The sequence below is a fragment of the Hibiscus syriacus genome, unplaced genomic scaffold, assembly GCF_006381635.1.
Source record: "Hibiscus syriacus cultivar Baekdansim isolate YM2019G1 unplaced genomic scaffold, ASM638163v2 tig00110637_pilon, whole genome shotgun sequence".
In the NCBI taxonomy this organism is placed as follows: domain Eukaryota; kingdom Viridiplantae; phylum Streptophyta; class Magnoliopsida; order Malvales; family Malvaceae; genus Hibiscus; species Hibiscus syriacus.
Genome location: NW_024062808.1, coordinates 553,019 through 575,005, shown reverse-complemented (window position 1 = coordinate 575,005; position 21,987 = coordinate 553,019). Strand labels below are relative to the sequence as shown.

The window sequence follows — 21,987 nt, the reverse complement described above, 5'->3', positions numbered from 1 at the left end:
TATTCTATGATACTTTAAGAAAAAAAACTCAAACAGATAATATATTTTTTTTGTTTCCTATTTCGGTTTTATGTCCCGAATAATTTAGATTGATTTTGGTCTCGCGGTCTCGCGTATAATTTTGGTGGGTAAATTTCTTAACATAGATTTTTGACATACACGAAGATTCGAATTCAATACATACTTAAGTATAATAAGATGTTTATCACTTGAATCAAACTCCGTTTATTAAAATATAAATACACTAAAATGTTATAAAAATTATTTTTTAAAAAGTTAAGATGAGATAAAATATTAAATTCTTAGTCATATTTCTTCAATTTATTTTTATGTTGGTATTTTATCATCTAAACATAGATGGGTCGAAGGGTGATGAGGGCACTTGTCCCGCTAAAATTATAAATTCAAGTTCTATTCCCTAACATAAGATCATACGTCCGTCCATACATCTAAATACCTTTTGAAACGTGGAAGAAGGTAAGTAAATGTAAAGATGCAAATTAAACAACAGATAAACGATGGCATATCTGGGAATTTCTTCAACAACTTATGTAATATATATATATATATATATATATACACACATATATGCATGCATAGTGCATAAATATGTATATACTATATATATCTTCATCACACCAGAAGGGGAAGCTTCGTACTATTACTGGCTAAGATTATCCGTTTATTGCTACAGTTATTTCCATTTTACAAACACAGAAACAGGGGGCGGGGGCGGACAACCTTTAACCCCGGCAGCGAGCGATGGCGCTGCAGCCTCGGTTGTAAGGGTTGGCTTGCGCTCCCGGCTGGCAGTTATAATACGACGCGCCCCTCACGGAGCACGGCACTGTGTCCCTCTGAAGAGCCCCGTAGCTTATGTACTGTGTGTTCGACGAGACGTTTTTACGCGCCTGTTGAACTCAAGCCCATCACCATCCAGTTGTTCGCCATGCACTCCGCCGTTGAGCCCCGACAGCTGCTGCCGGACTCGTTCGTCGTCGTCGTCGGACCCAGATCAAGCCTGCACGGCGCTCTCAGAGGCGGCCGAAGCGGCGGTAGTTTTCCATTTTACAAACACAGAAACAGGGCGGGGCGGACAACCTTTAACCCCGGCAGCGAGCGATGGCGCTGCAGCCTCGGTCGTAAGGGTTGGCTTGCGCTCCCGGCTGGCAGTTATAATACGACGCGCCCCTCACGGAGCACGGCACGGTGTCCCTCTGAAGAGCCCCGTAGCTTATGTACTGTGTGTTCGACGAAGACGTTTGCAATACGCGCCTGTTGAACTCAAGCCCATCACCATCCATGTTGTTCGCCATGCACTCCGCCGTTGAGCCCCGACAGCTGCTGCCGGACTCGTTCGTCGTCGTCGTCGGAACCCAGATCAAGCCTTTCACGGCGCTCTCAGAGGCGGCCGAAGCGGCGGTGGTGCCGAGAAGGAGTAAGGAAATGGCCAGGAGAAAACCAGAGGGATTAGCCATTTGTTTTGCTTTTCTTGTATGTTGCAGTTTGTTCAAGTGGAAGGGAGAATGGCCTGCAACTTGTTTTTAAAGGATGTCTAACTCGTTATTTACTAAAATGCCACTTGACCCCACCAACTGACCTGGCATAATAAATTTAAGATTTGGCACATTAAATATTTTCATTTCACACCCTTATTTGCAATCACGCGTATGATTTTATGTTAAAAGCGAACTTAAATTTATAAAATTTTAAGGTGTAAAATAATTTTTTAATAGAAAATATATAAAAATCTAAAATATATAATAATTTTAAATTTTCAACGGGCGACTGTCCTCACATGCTTCTTAGTCCATCCCTGATAATTTGTAAAGGTGAATATTCAATTAAATCGAGTCAAATTAATTTTTTTTTGAAATAATTTAGTTTATAAGTATTATTTTATAATTTATTTTTTCAAAATTTAGAGTCGAATTTATGAAATTTTTAATTTTAAACTCCCTAACTTTGTTACTGCTTTTAAATAATATTATATTTTATTAATCAAATAATTTAATCTTATATTATGGTGAAATAAATCGAATAAAATGATTCAATACATATGAAAGTCCATTTTGTAATTTTGGATTCCCCTAATCCCATTATGAAACCTAATAATATATTCTTTAAACCTAACTAACCTCAAAAGTATAAGATTTTACTTTGGTAGTATTGTAAATATTAGGTCGAAGAAAACTCGAATCGACTCAAAAATTAAATTTTTGACATGAATTGATACTAGAAAAATTCAAATTTGAAACGAGTTACGAAATATATTCGAAAACTTTTAATATTTAGTGGATTGATTTTTAAGTTTAAGTCGAGTATCTCAACTATGTACGATATATATATATCACATATAGAAAAGTTATATATTGTATATGATTATAGAAAACCGTTTAATACCAACAACCAATTGGTCTAGTGGGATGAGGCACTAGGTCCCTTAAGCAAGGTCAGGGGTTCGAATCATGGCGTTTACGAATGGAGCAAACTGGGTTGGGAGGGTCGCCCTCGCCTCTGCAGTATCCGATCTGGATTAGTCGGTCAATAGATCGGATATCAGTGGTTAATTCAAAAAGAAAGATAGATAAAATGATGGTTTATCGTTCAAAGGAAACGAATACAAGGTGGTTTCAAGAATCCTAGTTCGACCCAACAACCTTAAATAGTTTGCCTGTCCAAATCCCTTGACCATAGCGAGGAAGCTTAACCTAACCCACCAATGGAAGAAGAAGAAGACAAATGTTTATTAGGGCTATGATTTACTTCTCTTCTTCATTCTTCAATAAACCTCATTAGTTCAATTGACTCATTTACACGTTCAACAAACGCCTAGATAACTATTCTGAAAGTTTTTGGGGGACTTCTTTTTATATTTTGATTAGCCTTTCCTAAACCTAATTCAAGAAAATGACCCAATCAATGGTGATGTTTTTGAAAACCCTTGTTCAAGAGGTTTGGACAAAAGATAACGTTCAATCTCGGGTTCAAACAAACACAAATAAAATTTCAGGATGAGCATATTTTGAAAACATATATATAGTTTTTTAAAACGATTTTTGAAAACATTATAATATATATAGTTTTTGAAAACATATTATTTTTGAAAATATAATATATGTTATATAGTTTTTATTATATATTATTTATATTATTATTTATAATTTTATATTTATTTATATTATTTATTTATTTATTTTAATTTTTTGTTAACAGGTCCAAATCCAAATTCGGGTCCAATTTAGTCTAAAGTGCAGCCTAACTGAGCCAGCAGGCCTGACCCAGCAAGCCAGCCCGGTTAGGAGCCTGACCCAGCCCAAAATAATTAGGGTTTTGTCATAAGCTAGGGGCGCCGCATGGTTCACAACCGTTAGATCGAGAATAGATCAACGACCCAAATTGAAGATAGCTAGGGTTTCAACCCTAGCACCAGCAACACACAGGGATTTGGTCAAAATGATCCAACGACAAATCGAGAAAACCGAAAGGTACCCACCAGCCAAACAACGACCACGCACCAACGAAACAACCAAAGTCGAGAAAAATGCCAAAAAAATGGCAATGCAAAGGAACCCCGACAAAATCAAGACTGCACCATCCCGTTTAGCCGGTCAACAACAACCCCCTCAAGCTCGGATAAAACGAGGACGAGAGAACAACCCCTGAAATAACCGAAAAAGAGTCTCGATCGGGGGCTATATAAATACGAGCAACCATAGAGGTACGATCATCAAGAAAAATACCAAGACAACCAACAAAAGAACACATAAACCATCACCAAAAAGAGCTTCAAAACAACAAAAAATCACCAAGCACTATACAATAATCGAAAGAAACAACCGAGTGAAAATACACGAAAATAGCGTGGAAAAGCTACAACAAAAAACAAAGCAGCGGAATAGGCTCTAAGGAGGAACAGTCGCCGAGAAAACAAAGAGACCTCATCGGAAAAAGGTAAAAAAATCGAGACTTCGCGTTTATATCTACATCGGAGGGGGTGTTTTTAGGGTGGTTGGGCCTCGGTTTTAGGTTCACGAGGTTGAGGGGAAATTTTGTGTAAGCTTTTAGGTTTTCGTTGGCCGGAGAGGTGGTCAGAACGGTGGTCAGCGGCAGGGCTTTGCCGGAGTGATGGTCGACCATAGGCCGGTTTAGAGAGTTTAGAGAAAAGGGAGAGGGTTTGATTTTGGGAGAAATGAGTGAAATGCTATTTTTTTTTTGTGATTTGGGGGAATTTATAGGGAGGACCTTTGTGTAAATATGAAAATTTTAAATTATTTCCGCAGTCCCTACAATTTTGATGCGTAATTCATTTTGGTCACCTGTTGTAAATTTGTCGTTGAATTTTGAATTTTTTCAATTTAATCCCTATTTATATTTTTATATTTATGCAATTTGACCCCCTAACTTCTTATTTTCTTCTTGCAGTCTTATAATTATTCCAATTTGATCATTGATTTTTTATTCTTTTCGATTTGGTCCTTTTAATTCAAATTTCCTTTTAATTTTTTTATTTAACATTAATTTGATTTATGTTTTTTAGGCCAATTTTAAATCTTCCAATAGTCAGTAATTCGGATCAAACTTTTTATTTTAATTTAATCTTTAATTTTCGCAATTAAGACAACCGATAAATTAATTTAGTACCTACCAATGGCTAATTTGGTTTGTACACCGTCCAAGTGAGTTTGAATTTCTAATGATGAAGAAAAAAGGGTGAAGAGGACTGTTGAATAATCGGGTAAAGAAAACGGAAAGAACACAAGAATTTTAACGAGGTTCAGTAATGTGCTTACGTCATCGGTGCCCTAGGCGGCGCTAGAATTTTTCATTCTATATCTCACAGGTTTTGGTTACCTCTCATTTTATAATAAATAAACCATGATACATATTTACAAAAATAACCCTGTACCGTATTAGCGACCTGCCGGACTCGATTATTTGTCACATACTTTCATTTCTCCCTACCAAAATGTCTGTTGGCACCAGCATTTTGTCAAAGAGATGGATAAATTTATGGACTGATGTTCCCGTTCTCTCATTCTGTTCCACTGAATTCATGGGCAGCTTCGTGGATTCTGTGGAGAAGGTGTTAACCATGTGTCAAGCTCGAACTATTTACCATGTGTTAACCCCACTTGGGTCGTGAGTGTTATAAGTCGTTGCAGTAGAGCTTGAAGACACTTAAATTGACTGGACTCTGTGATCGGGAATGTAACTGGAAATTCATAGAACATATTCTGAAGAACGCGGAGTTCTTAAAGCAAGTGAAGATCGAGACTTCTTCACGGTTGAAGAAACGACGCCACCATCCGAAAAACATGTTGAAGTACCCTAGGGCCTCAATGGAATGCGAAATTGGCTTTTCCATGGACTCATCAGGCCAAGAATTTCGCTTGTGATTGAACTTGTCGGCACTCTTAAAACTAGGGGGTGCAAATCCGGGTCGGTGATTTCTCGGCCCGTGTCCCGACATGGATGTTGCAGGTATCCGTTTTTTTTCATTTTCAAATTATTAATTTAAAAAAATATACACAAATTTAAATGTTTGAAACTTCAAATTACATACTCCAACATCCGAACAAAAAATTTAAAAGTTCGAAATACAAAATCTAATAATTCATAATATAAATAATTCATTATATTATATATATATATATATATATATATATAATATATATATATATATATATATATATTATATATATATAATATATAATAATAACTAACGAGGTACTCGGGTAACCAAGTACCCGAAAAATACAATTTTGTGACCCGGGCCCAACCCAGTAAATGTCGGGACGGGTACCCAACCCGGTCGGGTAATTTTTTTAGAAAATTACCCGATTTTTTAATGTTCGGGTCAGCGGGTCAGGATTCGAGTCAACCAGGTTGGGTATTTTTGCACACCCCTACTTAAAACATCTGGTTTTGTAAATAAGTATTTTTATTTCTTTAGAAAAATAACTTTAAATCAAAAAACCAAAATTGAGTCTCTAACAATAAAGTATTTAAAATTTTAAAATTAAATATTTTTAGATAATATTATACTCACATGAATAATGTGGGTGTAAAAGACCTAGGATGATATTTCCTTAATAAGAACATAATAATAGGGTTTGTATCAATATATTTTATCGACACTTTACCACTTTAAACTTTAGATGATAGAAAGGACGGACGCATGATTTTATGTTAGGGGATTAACTTGAACTTATAAATTTTGGAGGGCCTTGTAAAGTTGTGGGGGCGAAAACAAACTTTCAATAGAAAATACATAGAAAAAAAATCTAAACTATATGATAATTTTAGATTTTTAAAGGGGCAACCGTCTCCACCCGCCCCCGTCTAGGTCTATCCCTGAATGATAGTCTCTTTATTATTTTAGGTGTCTAAACTTTTTTTTGTTGTTGTTGAAGTAATTACATAATTTTTTTCTCTCAACTAAACTTTGGACTAATTTTTGAACTTTGGACATACATTGATGCTCAACTAAACTTTTCCCACTTTTTCATATTCTTCTGATTTCATAATTTATTCTTGGGTAAATTACATAAATGATCACTGATATGTTATTTTGCAATTAAAGTAAAAACGATTTGTTGTTTGAGCATTGATTTTGCAATTATAATCTTTCATTTGGAGTTAAAGTAATTTTACTATACAATTCATGTTTCGGCCAGCCAGCAGCTTGGACTTCCTTCCTCTTCCTCCGACAATAAACCCTTCTTCGTGGCGGATCTTTTGGTTTATTTCAGATTGATTTTACTGTGACAATCTTGGCATTTTCTTGTTCTTCCAATGTTCATAGCTTAAGTAGACAGTAGCTTGTCTTCAATTTGAATTATTATATCTAAATTGTTGCTTAGGAGGAAGAGTAGACCGTGTTAGAGGAGCATGAAATCACACACACAGTGTACTTGCATGTTGATATTGATGGCCAGAGTACAGCTACAATAATCTTATGATAAGGGATCAGGCTCGACTCTTTTTAGCCTACATTGCTATAATTTGTGTTCTGCAGGTAGAATTGCCATAAATCGCTTTTCATTTTCGCTTCTCCAGGTGTTTGAGAAATTGTTTTGTCCTACAAAAGAATCTTTGAAGTGTTCATTCATGACTGATTCGGTTCATACACCGTCCAAGCGAGTTTGTGTTTCTAATGACAAAAAAGAGAAGGTCAAGAAGACATTGATCGCATTAGCGACCTACTAGACTCGATTCTGTGTCATAACCTTTCATTTCTCGCCATCAAAATGTCTGTTGGCACCAGCATTTTGTCAAAGAGATGGATAAATTTATGGACCGCTGTTCCCCGTTCTCTCTTTCAATTCCACTGAATTCATGGGCAACTTTGTGGGTTCTGTAGATAAGGTGTCAACCATGTGTCAAGCCCAAACTATTTACCAGTTTAGCTTGGATTTCAAACCTGTTTGATGAAGAGCATTTAGATACATGGATTAGTGTTGCAACCAAACCTGTCCTGACAATTGATGAAGAGCATTTAGATACATGGATTAGTGCTGCAATTAGACGTAATGTTCAAGAGTTGAAACTAAAATTCTGTTCTTTACATGTACCACCCTTTAGACTGCCTGGTCATGTTTTTGCTTGCAAAACACTCGTTTGCCTAAAGTTGTTTGAGAACATTCTCGTGTATGTCCCTGCAAATGCGTGTTTTCAAGGTCTCAGGATTCTTCAGATAGAGTGAGTATTCTATGAAAATGATGGATCTTTGAAAAGGCTGCTTTCGAGTTGTCCAATTCTCGAGGATTTGATTGTCGAGAGGACTTGGAATGACGGTGCTTTTGATCTGGGCATTAATGTTCCTTCATTGAAGAGAATGAATGTGAAGAGACCTAGTTCTAGAACTTAATGCTTACGACTTACTGATTAACGCCCCACTGCTCGAAAGGATAGAATTGTCGGATACAATGGTTTGGGATTTTCGGGTAGAAGGTTTACCCAACTTGGTGGAAGCGATCATGCATGATGGTGGACCACGTATGCGCATTAAAGGGTTGGATAACGTTCAGTTTCTGTCTTTATCAAACTCTGTCATCATGTCATTGTCTTCTGATTTAGGGTTTCCCGTGTTTTGTAATATGGTCTGTTTGGAAATCACAATCACATGTGAATATTGGCTTAAGCTGGTAGACATGCTTAAATGCTCAGACAATCTCAGGACTTCAGTGTTTCACATTAAAATATCATCATACCACTTGGGTCGTAGATGTAGTGAGTATTGGCTAATGACCGTTCCAAAGTGTGCGTGTCGGTGAACTTGAAGACATTTAAATTAACTGGTTTCTGTGATCAGAAATGTCACTGGAAATTCGTAGAATATATTCCGAAGAATGCCAAATTCTTGAAGCAAATGAAAATCGGGACTTCCTTGCGCTTGAAGAAACAATGTCACCGTCTGAAAAACATGTTGAAGTGCCCTAGGGCCTCAATGGGATGCGAAATTGGCTTTTTCAAGGACTCATTTCACTTGTGATTGAACTTACGGTATATACAATCGTCAACTAAAACTTATATCGAAACCAATGAGATAATCACTTACTGACATTTATAATACCATTAACGAGATGCTTACTTGAACTCATAGATGGATTTTCCTAATGCACATACAATCAACTTTGTATTTGCCGTTAAGAAATATAGTCGTAACATCCATATGATGCTAAATCGACAGGGTAATCTGTAAAATCAAACACTAAAAGGAGTGGACAAGAATTAAGACTTACAAGGAACTGAATATCCTCTTCAATTATTCATTGCAAATGAACAAAGTATATAAAACATTAACTTGAAAGTACAGTCAGAGAGGCTAACCTGATATTTTGGCTCTCTGTTTCAATTATTTGGAGGAGACGGGTAGTAGTTCGTACACAGTTCGCTACGAAAGCTTATTCAAGACGACATTGACCGTAAATAAAGACGAGCTAGGCGTAAAATATGATCAGGCCTTTTGCGTGGCAGGCAGATTTGTTGATAACCCTTGCTGCTGAGAAATATAACTTTGCGTGACTGACTATATAATATGCGGCGGTCTATTAACAGAAAATATATCGAGGATGGTGAAACCACGTCGGCAAGATGATGAAGAATGGCTATTTTACATCAATTCGATCAACCACCTGCACAATCCTGTCCTGTGCTTCTGATACTGCTTAAAGAAACAGACTCTGCTTGAAAGGTGAAAAGGGGAACAGGAACTGTCCGCAAAAGAAAATCAAACCAACTGGAACTATTAGATGCGCTTGCAGAAGAAGGAATTCTACTCAAATAAGTATCCTCCTTAGACCTTAAAATCAACCCATGTGCAAATAGAAGAGGAAGGGTTCAATGTAGCCGGTAAAGACCCAACTGGACAGGAAACTGATGTGGCATATCAATGAGAGACGGCACTATGGACTGTATCTCATTGTTCCAACCGGATGATCAAATTTGCATGTGGACCCAAACTTGCAGTGCCCATTGTGCAAGTAGAAAGCACAAGGCTGCACCCCCTGTTTACAGGAATGAGAATCTAATTAGAACTTTTTCTGAAAAAATGAGAAAGCTGCAATGGACAAATACATGAACGCAGTTTATATAAAATCTACAAGAAATGAAGAAATGTGATCACTCAGATTTTGGTTGATCTGAAATTAAAGGTTTGCAATAACTATAATGAGAATTTGCAAATGCTGATTCCGAGTAGTAATCTTAGAGCATAATATCCATTAAAACACTACCACTTGAAGAGTCTTTTCTTCGATAAGTATATAAGAAGAGCTACAATAATTTTGCAGCAAACTTAAAGCCTTTTTCAACTTACAAGACAACAAACATTACCTGCAAAAGTGAAAGACCAAAGTATATGTTGCTAAAATATAAATTACAAGCTGATGAATTACTGTCATCCCATTCTAGAAATGATTGATCAGTCCTAGCTCATCAAGATTCACAATACAAGCAATGTAAAGGAAACAGATAAATATCATTCACATCCATACATACGTGCATGTTTGTGACTCAATCAGGCTAAGTTGATGAGAGTGGATGAGAGGAAGGCCAATCAAAGGCAGCATTGACTGTGTTATTTAAAGCATAGGGAACTTCGCTAGAGTTATGTTACCATTTTAATAAATCTTCATTTGAAACAAAATATGCTACCCTTAAATTGGTGGAATCTTCCTGATCATCTCTTCTGGCAATAAGAATATTACAAAGTCTGAGACTAAGTTACTCGGACTCTGGGATGAGTGTCAAATACAGCCATGCATCTGAAATGGGTATGCTCAGATTTTTCTTAGTTTCCGTATCCCTATACCATATACAACAATGTGGGCATGAGAATCAGACTGGGTACTTCGAGGAAAATAAAGAGCCTTGAGAAGCCCCAACTAGTGATCCATCATACATAGGGCTGTAAATGAGACGAGACAGATCGCAAGCTACTCGAGATCAACTCGGTCAAGGCTAGATAGATACTCGACTCGAGTTCTTAACGAGCCGAAACGAGTTACTTGATATTTGACTCGAAAAGCTCGTGAACAACTTGAAAATATAATATATTAAGATTTTATTTTTTTAAAATAAATTATCAATAATATTAACATTTATGTGTTGATTTTTTTTAAAAAATACAGTATAAGGTTTCATGTATTTAAGGTTCATGTTTGAATTTGAGTTGAGGTTTCAATCAAGTTAAGGAGTTTTTTTTTTTTCATTTCAAGCCTTTTCGAGCTTTTACGATCTTCAGTTAATGATTTTGAGTTCGAGTCGAGCTTGAAAATTTTAGGCTCGCGAGTTTTCGATTCGAGTCAAGCTCCAATTTAGAGTTTTCGAGTCGAGTCAAGCTCTGCAATACTCGAGCTCGACTCGGCTCGTTTATAGCCCTAATCATACACCTTCACCAGAGACCAAATGTAATATCACCAATCAACTTACTAACATCAAATTGTCAATAATAATCGCACCATCTCTGTACCCAATATTCATTAATTATGAAGCTTTGACTAACCTAAACAATCTAGAAGGAAATAATTTGACTCCTGAGTTCTGAGGCCAGTATAACCATTCAGCAACAAATTAATGATGCCTCTCAACCACACACTTGAGCATTGAACTCTAACAAAACAATGCAAGCCTAATCGATATTCCAGAAAAAAAAAATACTACTTAAGAAAGGTTCCTCTAAAAGAAAAAGGGAAAATTGATTAGGATTAAATAGGGAAGAAAGGCCGTCTCTTTTTTCCCCTCCAAGGAACAAAAGCTTCTAACCGAATGGCAGATAATACAGAATTTCGGATTGACAGGACAATCTAAGAAAATTTAGGTACTTGAAACATATTAGCCTAAACAAACCTAATCCATGATGCAAGATCTTGAAGTCATGAATTGATCCCTTAATCGCTCACTCTAAATGAGAGTATTTATAATAACAGTGTGTCACCTTAAACATAAGAAAACGAGAGGATATGAAGTAATGAGAATATTCATACTGGACGTAAAGGAAGTCCCATTGGGCTGAGGATGCAATTTGTCTGTGGCACAACCCTGTCTCTAGGATGATGATACCTGCAAGATGATCCAAATTTACAGTCCCCGGTCTTCAAATAGTATTGGCATTCAGGTTCACCAGGTCTCTGTGGAAATTTATGCTCCTGGTTACTGCTTGAAAAGCTGGTAGAAGAGGGTAATGAGGGATAAGGACCTGCAAACGAAGGTGTTGAAGAAGATAGTTGCGTTAGTCCATAGAGAGAAGTTGCTCCAACAACAGGTTGTGCACCGGGAGAGAGCGCTGGGCTTACAGGTGCCTGCACCAAGTAAGCCAAAAATAAATTCAGGAATGTCATATAGTGTCGACATTATCTTTAAATGCAACTGTGCTGATCATCCTACCGAGTAATGACTCCAACCCTGAATAGGAACCACCCCTGGTGAAAACAGTACAGGACCATAAGCTCCTTGAGAATATGATCCAGCTAAAGGCAGCGGCCTTGCCACTCTCACATTGGTGGATGCCCCCCCATACTGTTCAGGTATCGGGACTGAAGAAGACTGCACCGGCTGATAAAACTGAGGTGCAGACGATGGCATTGATGTGCCAGCAGGTTGAGGATGATGGAATTTACAAGTAATACCAAATTTGCACTGCCCCGTTTTCAAATAATAGGAGCATTCTTTCTCACCCTGTAAATGGATGCACATCAAATTGATGTCTAGATGTTTTAAGAGTCCTCAAAAGAGAAAAACAAAAATTGTGGGAAAAACAATAAAAGAGATCATCCAAACCAGTCGTAATGGGTATCCATATATATTTAGTGAAATGTGGCTTAGGGATCCACCTCCATGTTTTGGGTGGTGGAACTTGCAGGATGCACCAAATTTACAGGTTCCGGTTTTTAAATAAAACTACATAGAGGCAAAAGAAAACGGAACATGTTAAAAAAACAGAAAGAAAAGGTATTTGCAGCATTAATTAGCAAAGGAGTTGACTCACGAAAAAACAACTTTGTATTTTTCAATAAATTAATACCTGACATACGGGTTCCCCTGGTCGTTCAGGGTACTCTCCTGTGGCCCTTATAGCAGCCTCAACCTAAACAGCATCAGAACCAAATTAAAATAAGAGACTCAACTCCTGCAAAAGACTTGAAGCTGAAAACCAGAAAAATCCTGCCTCAGTTTAATACCACAGGCTAATGTGACGACCAAAGTAAATACTCTTATACGATTCAATTCGATCAAGAGCAATCCTCCATTCATTTATAAATGAAGCAGGCAAATAACTTATTTAAATCACGTTATTCTATTTCCTGAGCAATAAATAAATATGAATTGAGGTTCAGTTTTTAAGTTGAGCTAGGTCCAAAGGTAGCAAAACCTCTTTGCTTGCTTCACTTACTACAGACTAAAGAAAATCTTGTGGTCCAAATATACGGAATTAATATCTACCAACTTGCACAGGCATCTGATAGTTTGGTATTAAATGGAGTGTAAGACAAGGGCTGACAGAATGACAGGTGTTAGGGAAGTCAGTAAAGAAATACAGAGATTTGATTTGCAGGTCTCTAGAACCGTTTAAACCCATAACAGGGATGCCAATCATAACTTATAAATCGTAGCATCCAGTTTCTACCTAGAAGTAAACACTGCAACAAATATATACTATATGAATGAAAAGATCAGAAATATATAATCACTAATGATGATTGTTATACCCTATAAGAGTTTTCTTTCAATATTGTGGAATAATAGACTATAGCAGGGACAGATTTCTCCAGTTATGCACTACTATTATCAAAATGTACCCGTTCAGTTTGGTGTTCCAACGGCATTTTTCACTTCCACTGTTCTAAAATATTAAGTTTACTTAGCTACACCCCATTCCTTACCGGAGACGATAAATTTTATACACATTAATCAATAACATTTCAACTCTGCTGAGCCAAACCCCACAGACATAATCAAAATGATAGAGAAAGTTACCGCGGCTCGGTTGCTAGGATGATTGTAACGACAACCATTACCGTATCCACAATACCCCGTTCGCATGTAGTAGACACAGTCAGATACCCCCGGTCGTTCCGGGTACGATTCGATGCCCCTCACCGACAATTGCCGCATCGATTCTGTATTAAATTAAACAAAAAAAAACGAATAAAACCCTAATTCACTCTCCGCTTATTAAAAAAACCCTAGAATGAGTTTAACAAAAGAAACATTGTCAAAAAGTTAGTAGAAAAACCGGAAAACATTTTCACATTGAAATGAATGAGAAATACCTTCCAAGCCAGTTTCGGGTCCAGCGGGGCTCCATTCGGGTTGGTATCCGGATTGAGACACATTACGAGTCGGGTTGCGACCGTACAACTCCATCGGAACAGGGGTTTGTAGTACAGTAATACCTGACCGAGTTTACCTAAAAAATGAGGAAGGTTCCACTAGAGATGCTAGGAATTTTCTAGAAAGATCGGGAAGAGCTCAATCGAGAGAGGAAATTTGATAAGATGAAGAAGAAGAAGAAGTGATTCCTTCACTGTAAGCTTTTGTTTCTTTCGCTCTCTACCGCACTGTTTTGTTTCGAGGGGACTTTTCCTTATACAGCTTTCTTTGGGGTAAAATCTGCATTTAATACATAAACTATCAGTTTTAATTTGTTTAGTATCTAAACCTTTAATGTTTTGAAATTATGCCTAATGTTTAGATTTCATTTCATTTTAGTACCCATCGTAAAAACTTAACGCATTTAGTACCCGATTTTGGTCCGTTTTAGTAAAGTGTAACGTTAAATTTTGAATGGGGTATTAAAATGAAAAAAAACTAAACTTTTGAGTATAGTTTTGAAATAATTAAAAGTTTAAGTACTAAAACAGACTAAAACTAATAATTTTATGTACTAAACATGTATTTTACCCCTGTCTTTGATTCTGGTAGAGCTAATTATACTTTAAGTCCTTAAACTATGTTTTATATTTTATCTTAGTCTTTTAAACTTTAAAAACTTAAAGTATATAATCGTACCATTTAGATTTGTCAACATGGTCATAATTAGGGATAGCCATGGGACAAATTGGTTCAAGTTTTTAAGTGACTAGTGCCCAACTCGAGTATTATATCCCCACCCAAAACTCGACTCTATTTGGATTTATGAAAGCTTCTATTGACTCAAATTTTAAGATGAAAAATTTTGATCCAACTTAAATTTTAGGATAAAAAATCAAATTGTATCCGATCCAACACTAATATAATTTTTTTATTTGATAAAAATAATAATCTAATTAAAAATAGTTAAAAAGAATATTATAACATTTATCCTTAAATGAACATCTCTAGTCATCACCTAATGTGTTAAAACATGAAATATGTGTATGTATATTACATAAATAATTTAAATATAACATATTTTAAAATAATTATTTTAAATTTTATTGACACTATTACTTTTTGGAATATTAAATTTAAAATATCTTTATAATGATTAAATATTTATTTTCCGTTTGATACACATATTTAAAATACCCTTTAAGCCAAATTCATAATGACACTAATCATAAATTAAAAATATTAATTCTATTAAACTGAATTAAATATTTTAAATTTAAAAATAAATTCAAAACATGGACCATAACATTGGGACTAGTGAAGCAATAAGCTTATTATTTTATGGGTAAATTACAAATTTGGCAACTAAATTTTACTCTCTCCTATTTCATTCATTGTACTTTAAATCTTTTTAATTTCCTCATTGAACTTAATACATTAGACTTTTTTTTGTCACTCAGTCGTTAAATAGTTAACAACGTTAAAATGAGCAGTTATAGAGATGCAAAACGATGACATTTTGGTGAAATTTTTGTTTTTCTAAACAATGTTATTTTTAACACCATTAACTAATTGACAGTGGAGTAACTAAAGTAGCAGAGAGTAAAGTCCAATGACAAAAAAATCTATTATATTAAGTTCAGTGAAGAAATTGAATTTTTTAAAATTTAATGATCAAAATAAGAGATAAATTAAAGTATAGTGATGAAATTGTTAATTTACTCTTATTTGATTTCATTGGTACCGGCCAGATATAGCGCCTGCAAGATTGGTAAAAGGAAACAGGTAACCGACAATTGTAGTAACTAAAATTACTGTTATAACCCTGAGTCATTGTTCAAGTGATGTCTGTTTGGTGGTGACGTCAGTCATGCTTATTTAGATTTAAACATCTAGTACATCATTTACTAAAATTATTTTTTCTGGGTCTCCAACTGTTAAACGTTATAAAATAGTCTTTGCACTATAAAGTATTATTTTTGTTAAATCTCTCGGTTATTCAAAATTACAAAATTTTATTATTATTATTAATATGTTCTATACTAATCTTTTTTTTTTGTTAAAAATTAATTCATTTTAGTTGGACGTTAACATGTTGACTGAGATATGATAGTCTTATTAGATTCTGAGATTATATTTTATCATATCTCAGTTAACAAGTTAACTTCCAGCCCAGACTGAAGTCAATTTTTTAATGAAAAATGACGAGTTTAGAACATGTAATAGTTTAATGATATTTTGTAATTTTTAATAGTCGGGAGCTTAATAAAACAACACCCTATAATCAAGAGATCATTTGTGTACTTTACCCTTAGATCATTTCAAAAGAAAAATTAATTTTGAAAAATATTTTTAGCTTCACATGTAAAAGTTAAAATTTCATTTTCCAAAAAATAGTTTTGAATCAAAATCAAAATTTTTATTTGTTATATGTGTTTATTTTATAATTTAAATTTTATATTTTTCTATAAAAATAATTATATAATTGGATAAATTACTTGCGGGTTTAAAAAATTTATATCTTATTATGATAAATTTTTTGGAGACTAAAAAATATTTTAAATTTTATATATTTTCACGAACCATGAGCAACCATATAAATTTATATCTTATTATGATAAATTTATATCTTATTATGATCTCTCATTACACATAATTAACAAAATAACATTTTAATGGATGAGTCTACTGCGCACGTCACACACTAATTTGTATCCATATAAATTTATAAATAAGCATTAAACTATGATAAAATGATCTTTTTGGTCATTCAACTTTTAAAAACAATTATAAAACGAGTATTAAATTTTGGATTTCGTTAAAAGAAGTATTGATACTTAAATATCGTTAAGGGCTAATGTGGCATATTAAATTAATAAAAATATATCTCATTTGCTCAATCAATTGTGACTAGAAATTTATTTATGATATTTTTCAATAATTTTAAGTAATAATTCCAAAAAAATAGAAAAATAATTTTTAAATATATGGATTTTCAATTTTTTAAAAATTATAAATATATTTTTAAAATTATATTTAAAACTATTAAACAAAAGTTAAAGAATTGAATAACATTATTTTAATAAAAAAAGATTTCATTTTTATAATGAAATTGTTGGATCTCAAAAATTATAAATTATAAATTTTCAAATATAATCACAATTAAATAATTTTTTTGAATTAATAAATTATTATTTTTTACAAAATACTTATAATTTTATGAATTAAAAGATTTATTAAATTTATAATTTTTTTAAAAATACTTTTATAATTTTAAAATGAACCGTGAATTTTTATATATATAGAAATTTTATTTTTTACAATAATTGCTTTGAAATATTAAAAATATGAAAATGAAATTTAGTTTATAATTGAGGGTTCAAATTTAACATGTTATGTTATCCCTTTAACGATAATTAAAGATGTGATATTCATTTTGTAATACAATTGAGGGGTTGAAACTTGAATCAGTTATTATGCAACTTTTAAAAGTTCAATGTTCAAAAGAATTATTTTAGTATAGTTTAATGACCATTTAAAAATTTTACCCTACAAAAATAATGATACATTTCGGTCTGTGGCATGTATCGTAGAATTTTCCACATTTTAATTAGCTATAAGACTACCTCATTAGTTACCATAATACAACAACATTATCTTATTTTTTAAAAAAGAAATTTTTAGTAGTCAATAATCTTAGAGCAAGTTGTTAAAAAATTCTCAGTTGACACATCTATTTCTCGCTTAGGTTATGGGTTCAGTACTCATTTCGAGTAAATTTATCATTCTCCTCCCTTAGATAGAAACTGTTCAAAAAAAAACCTTTAATATGATGCATATTGTAAAAGAATGAAATGTGCACAAGAAAATGCTAGCAATAATGATTAATAATTCAATTAAAAATGATTAATAATGATAAACAAATAAAGGCAAAAGTTAAATAACAAATAAATAAACATGTATGACCAGATTTTAAAAGATAGAACTTAAATGGATAAAATAGAAATAATTTGCATAAAATGGGACTAAACCGAATGAAATTGGAAATTAAAGGGCTCTAACATAATTATAAATGTCGATAGATTAAATTAGAATAAATAATAAATTTGAAAGGGTTAAAGTGTCACTAGATCATATGAATTTGGTCTTAATAACACTAATTTAAAAGTGTGGAATCAAATATAACCCCTTAGACCTGACTTAAACATTATGGCCATATGTAACTTCTCAAATCTCGGGTTAATAGTTTCGAGCTAACCCGAGATTATTTATACAAGCCTACTAGATTTATAGAAAAGCTTGGATCAATTTAGGATGAGTTGGACTTGGGTTAGGCCTAAATAGTAGCAAAATGGGGGCATCTTATTATTGGAATATAGTGGAAGGATTAAAAGGGCAATTATACTCTCTTATAATCCAAAAGTTGATTTTATCTTAATGAGGATGATGTATTATGCTTACCCACTCCCTCTTTTTCCCCTCATTTTCATCCTTCATTGTCCCCTACATTCTTCCTCTCCATTTTCATAACTTTCCTTCTCCAAGCAAGTGTAAAAGTGAAAAGAATCACAACCTTCTCGCGTTTAGCTTTCATTTAAGCTCTCAATCTCAAAGCTTGGCTATAATGACCATAGGTGGGGTTTAAAAAATTAAGGATTTTTAGCTCGTTTTCGGTAATTTTAAGTTTAGGAAAGTGTTCTTAATTTATTTTTGGCCTCTTAATTGTGTTAGTAACTCATTTTCCCCATGATATTTTAGTGAGAGAGATGTGAGAAGGTTCCAAAACCAAGGGCAAAGAGAAATTAACTCTTGGTTGATTGAGGAAGTTTTGATAAACTCGAAAGCCGAGATAACACATTTCTAACCTTCCTATACCATTTGTGGGTCACTAAGTGCAGTTACTTAGCTTACATTAGTTTATGGAGCATGTGAGCATATTCATGGTGAATTCTAGTTTATGTTGTATAAAGCTTGAAAAATGACTATTTATGATTACATAAGACTTAAATATCATTGGATGGCCTTAAGGGGGTGAATGGGTAGTGTTGGGTTGCATTTTCCTGCTCAAAATAGGGCATTTATGGGCTTGGGTATCGGAACTGGATGACAAGCTCAAAATATTTACCAGTTATTAGCTTGGATTTCAAACCTATTCTTACAATTGATGAAAGAACATTTAGAGACATGGATTAGTTCTGCAATTAAACGTAATGCTCAAGAGTTGAAACTCAGCTTCTGTTCTTCACCTGGACCACTCGTTCGATTTCCTGATCATGTTTTCGTTTGCAGAACACTCGTGTGTCAAAAGTTGTTCGATGACGTTGTCGTGGATGTCCCTGCAAATGTGTGTTTCCAAAGTCTCAAGATTCTTCAACTAGATCGTGTACAGTATGCAAATGATGGATCATTGAAGAAGCTACTCTCTAGTTGTCCGATTCTCGAGGATTTGATCGTCGAGAGGACTTGGAATGATGGTATTCTTGTTCTGGACATCAATGTTACTTCATTGAAGAGGATCAATGTACAGAGACTGAGTTTTGGAACTGGTTGTCACAAGGTACTGATCAATGCCCCGCTGCTCGAAAGGATAGAATTGTTGGATACTACGATTTGGGATTTTCGTGTTGAAGATTTATCCAACGTCGTAGAAGCAATTATCGACGTTCGTGCGGTACCCGTGCTGATTAAAGAGATGTGTAATGTTAAGTTTCTGTCTGTATCAGAACCTGCATTCATGTCAATGTGTCAGCTGCGAATACTGGTTTCACCTGATAGCCTTGCTTAAATGTTCAAATAATCTCGAGACTTCAGTGTTTCATATCGATGCATCGTTAAATCACACGGGTCGAAAGTGCGATAAGTCGTTACCGGAGACCGTTCCGAGGTGCGTGTATGTGAGTTTGAAGACACTTAAATTGACTGGATTCTGTGATCAAGAATGTAACTGGAAATTCGTACGATATATTCTAAAGAATGCCGAGTTCTTAAGGCTAATGAAGATTGAAACTTCCTTGCGCTTGAAGAAACGATGCCACAAAAACTTGTTAAAGTATACTAGGGCTTCAAAGGCATGTGAAATTGGCTTTTTCACTGTCTCAACTAGGACTGTAAATGAGACGAGACGAGACGACCGCGAGCTACTCGAGATCGACTCGATCAAAGCTCGATAAATACTCGAATCGAATGGACTCGACTCGAGTTCTTAACGAGCCGAAACGAGCTACTTGATATTCGACTCGAAAAGCTCGTGAGCAGCTCGAAAATATAATATATTAAGATTTTATTTTTAAAAAAATAAATTATTAATAATATTAATATTTATGTATTGATTTTTTTAAAAATACAGAAAGATTTTCATGTATTTAAGGTTTAGGTTCGAGTTTGAGTTTGATGCTTCAATCGAGTTAAGTTTAAGATTTTTTTTTATTTCGAGCCTTTTCGAACTGCTCACGAGCTTCAGTTAAGGATTTCGAGTTTGAGTTGAACTTGAAGATTTTAAGCTCGCGAGTTTTCGAGTCGAGTTGAGCTCCATTTCAGAGTTTTCGAGTCGAGCTCAGCAATACTTGAGCTCGACTCGGCTCATTTACACCCCTTCACCCAACAAGCTAACAGAGTTGATATTATGAGTCAATTTGACGTTATTTCCATTATGAAATTATTAAAATTGCATTATTTGAAAAACAATAAATTAATATTATTATATTTTTTATGATATTTAAATAAAATAATCAAATATATTAATTAAGAATTAACACAAAAAAAAATCATACATAAATTTCTTTTTACCTCATTAATAACCATTTATTAATATAATTCTATAAATATATTTTTACATAAAATATTTGTATTTTTCAATATTATTGGTGTAATATTTGGGCAATTACTCTATCTTCTACTTGTGTTGCAAGTTAATCATAAAAAGTTGATGGAAATATAATGACAATATAAATGGTATTAAATTAAAAATATATCATTAATAAAAATATTTTTAATTCAATAAAAAATAATGTATTTGATTTTCATTTTTTTTATAAAATAACAATATTAAAAGTTTGGCTTTCTTCATGTCATCTGCAAATTCTTTTTAAAATAATTTCTTCAATTAATCATTTTCCTGTTTTCAAATCCCTTTTTATATTTCAATTTATCAACATTCATTTATGATAAAACTAAACCTAAAATTTGTAAAATTCGTTTAGCGTTCATGAACTTGTTCGTCAAAATGGTGAAATTATGCAACTAATCCTTAAGATTTTTAAGCTTCATAGTTTGAACTCCAAAATTCATCCTATGTTCAATTTAGTCCCTATCTTCACCAATATTTAAAATAAAAAAATAAAATAAAAAAAGGAGAACCGGGTAAACGAGTTTATAAATGAGCCCATAAATAAACTTTCAAACGAGCTTGTTCATGAACATAAATAAACTGAACACACCTCTGTTCATATTCGTTTGTTTATTAAATGAATATAAAAATTTTATTCATACTCATTTACTTAGTTTAATAAACGGGTATAAACAAGCATTATATTAATGATTTACTAATAAAAAAAGTATGGTTTTTTAAAATGGGTTCCATTTTTGAAAAAAAATGTAAAACTATAAGAAAATAGAAACCAACAGCCATGATATTGAATGTTCTTCACTTCAGCAAAATCAAAGGATCACTCATCCCTTTCTTTACTAATGCAAATTCATAATAGCAGTTTCTAACCCATAATCCAAATTACAATGAAGCACATCATTATTATTTAATATCTAATAGTTCAATCATAGGGCATAAATTTAAATTGTGGTTACGGTCGCATTTTCGAATGCGTTGCATTTAGCACCATTATGGACATAACTAGTACTATTCCATGTATCACAGTCATACAATAATCATTTCTAAAACAATATCGTTACTACTATATAACGGTCACTATTCTGATAACAGACTTAATAATTTATTTACATTGACGATTAGATTTACAATCGACAACTCTTTATTTAAAATCTTAGATGATAAAGATTAAATTTTTAATCACAACCAAAAAATATAATCTTATATAAGTACATTATTATTATTATTATTATTATTATTATTATTATTATTTATTTGTACTTTAGTGCATTCTATTGACCAAGAACAATAAAAAGAGTGATGCATACTATATATTAAATTTAGAA

At 33.6% G+C, this 21,987-nt stretch overlaps 2 protein-coding genes and 1 pseudogene across 2 annotated transcripts; 1 reads left to right on the top strand and 2 right to left on the bottom strand.

The window, feature by feature from the left end:
- Window positions 1–1,097: 1,097 nt before the first annotated feature.
- Window positions 1,098–1,499, bottom strand: LOC120136780 (rapid alkalinization factor-like). Its single transcript, XM_039152740.1, has one exon. It carries the CDS (start codon window positions 1,476–1,478, stop codon window positions 1,104–1,106), a length of 375 nt encoding a protein of 124 aa, XP_039008671.1. The 5' UTR covers window positions 1,479–1,499; the 3' UTR covers window positions 1,098–1,103.
- A 7,251-nt stretch (window positions 1,500–8,750) lies between these two features.
- Window positions 8,751–14,054, bottom strand: LOC120136935 (annotated as a pseudogene).
- A 4,928-nt stretch (window positions 14,055–18,982) lies between these two features.
- Window positions 18,983–19,603, top strand: LOC120136835 (F-box/FBD/LRR-repeat protein At5g56420-like). Its single transcript, XM_039152790.1, has one exon. The coding sequence runs from the start codon at window positions 18,983–18,985 to the stop codon at window positions 19,601–19,603; it is 621 nt and encodes a 206-aa protein (XP_039008721.1).
- Window positions 19,604–21,987: the final 2,384 nt, after the last annotated feature.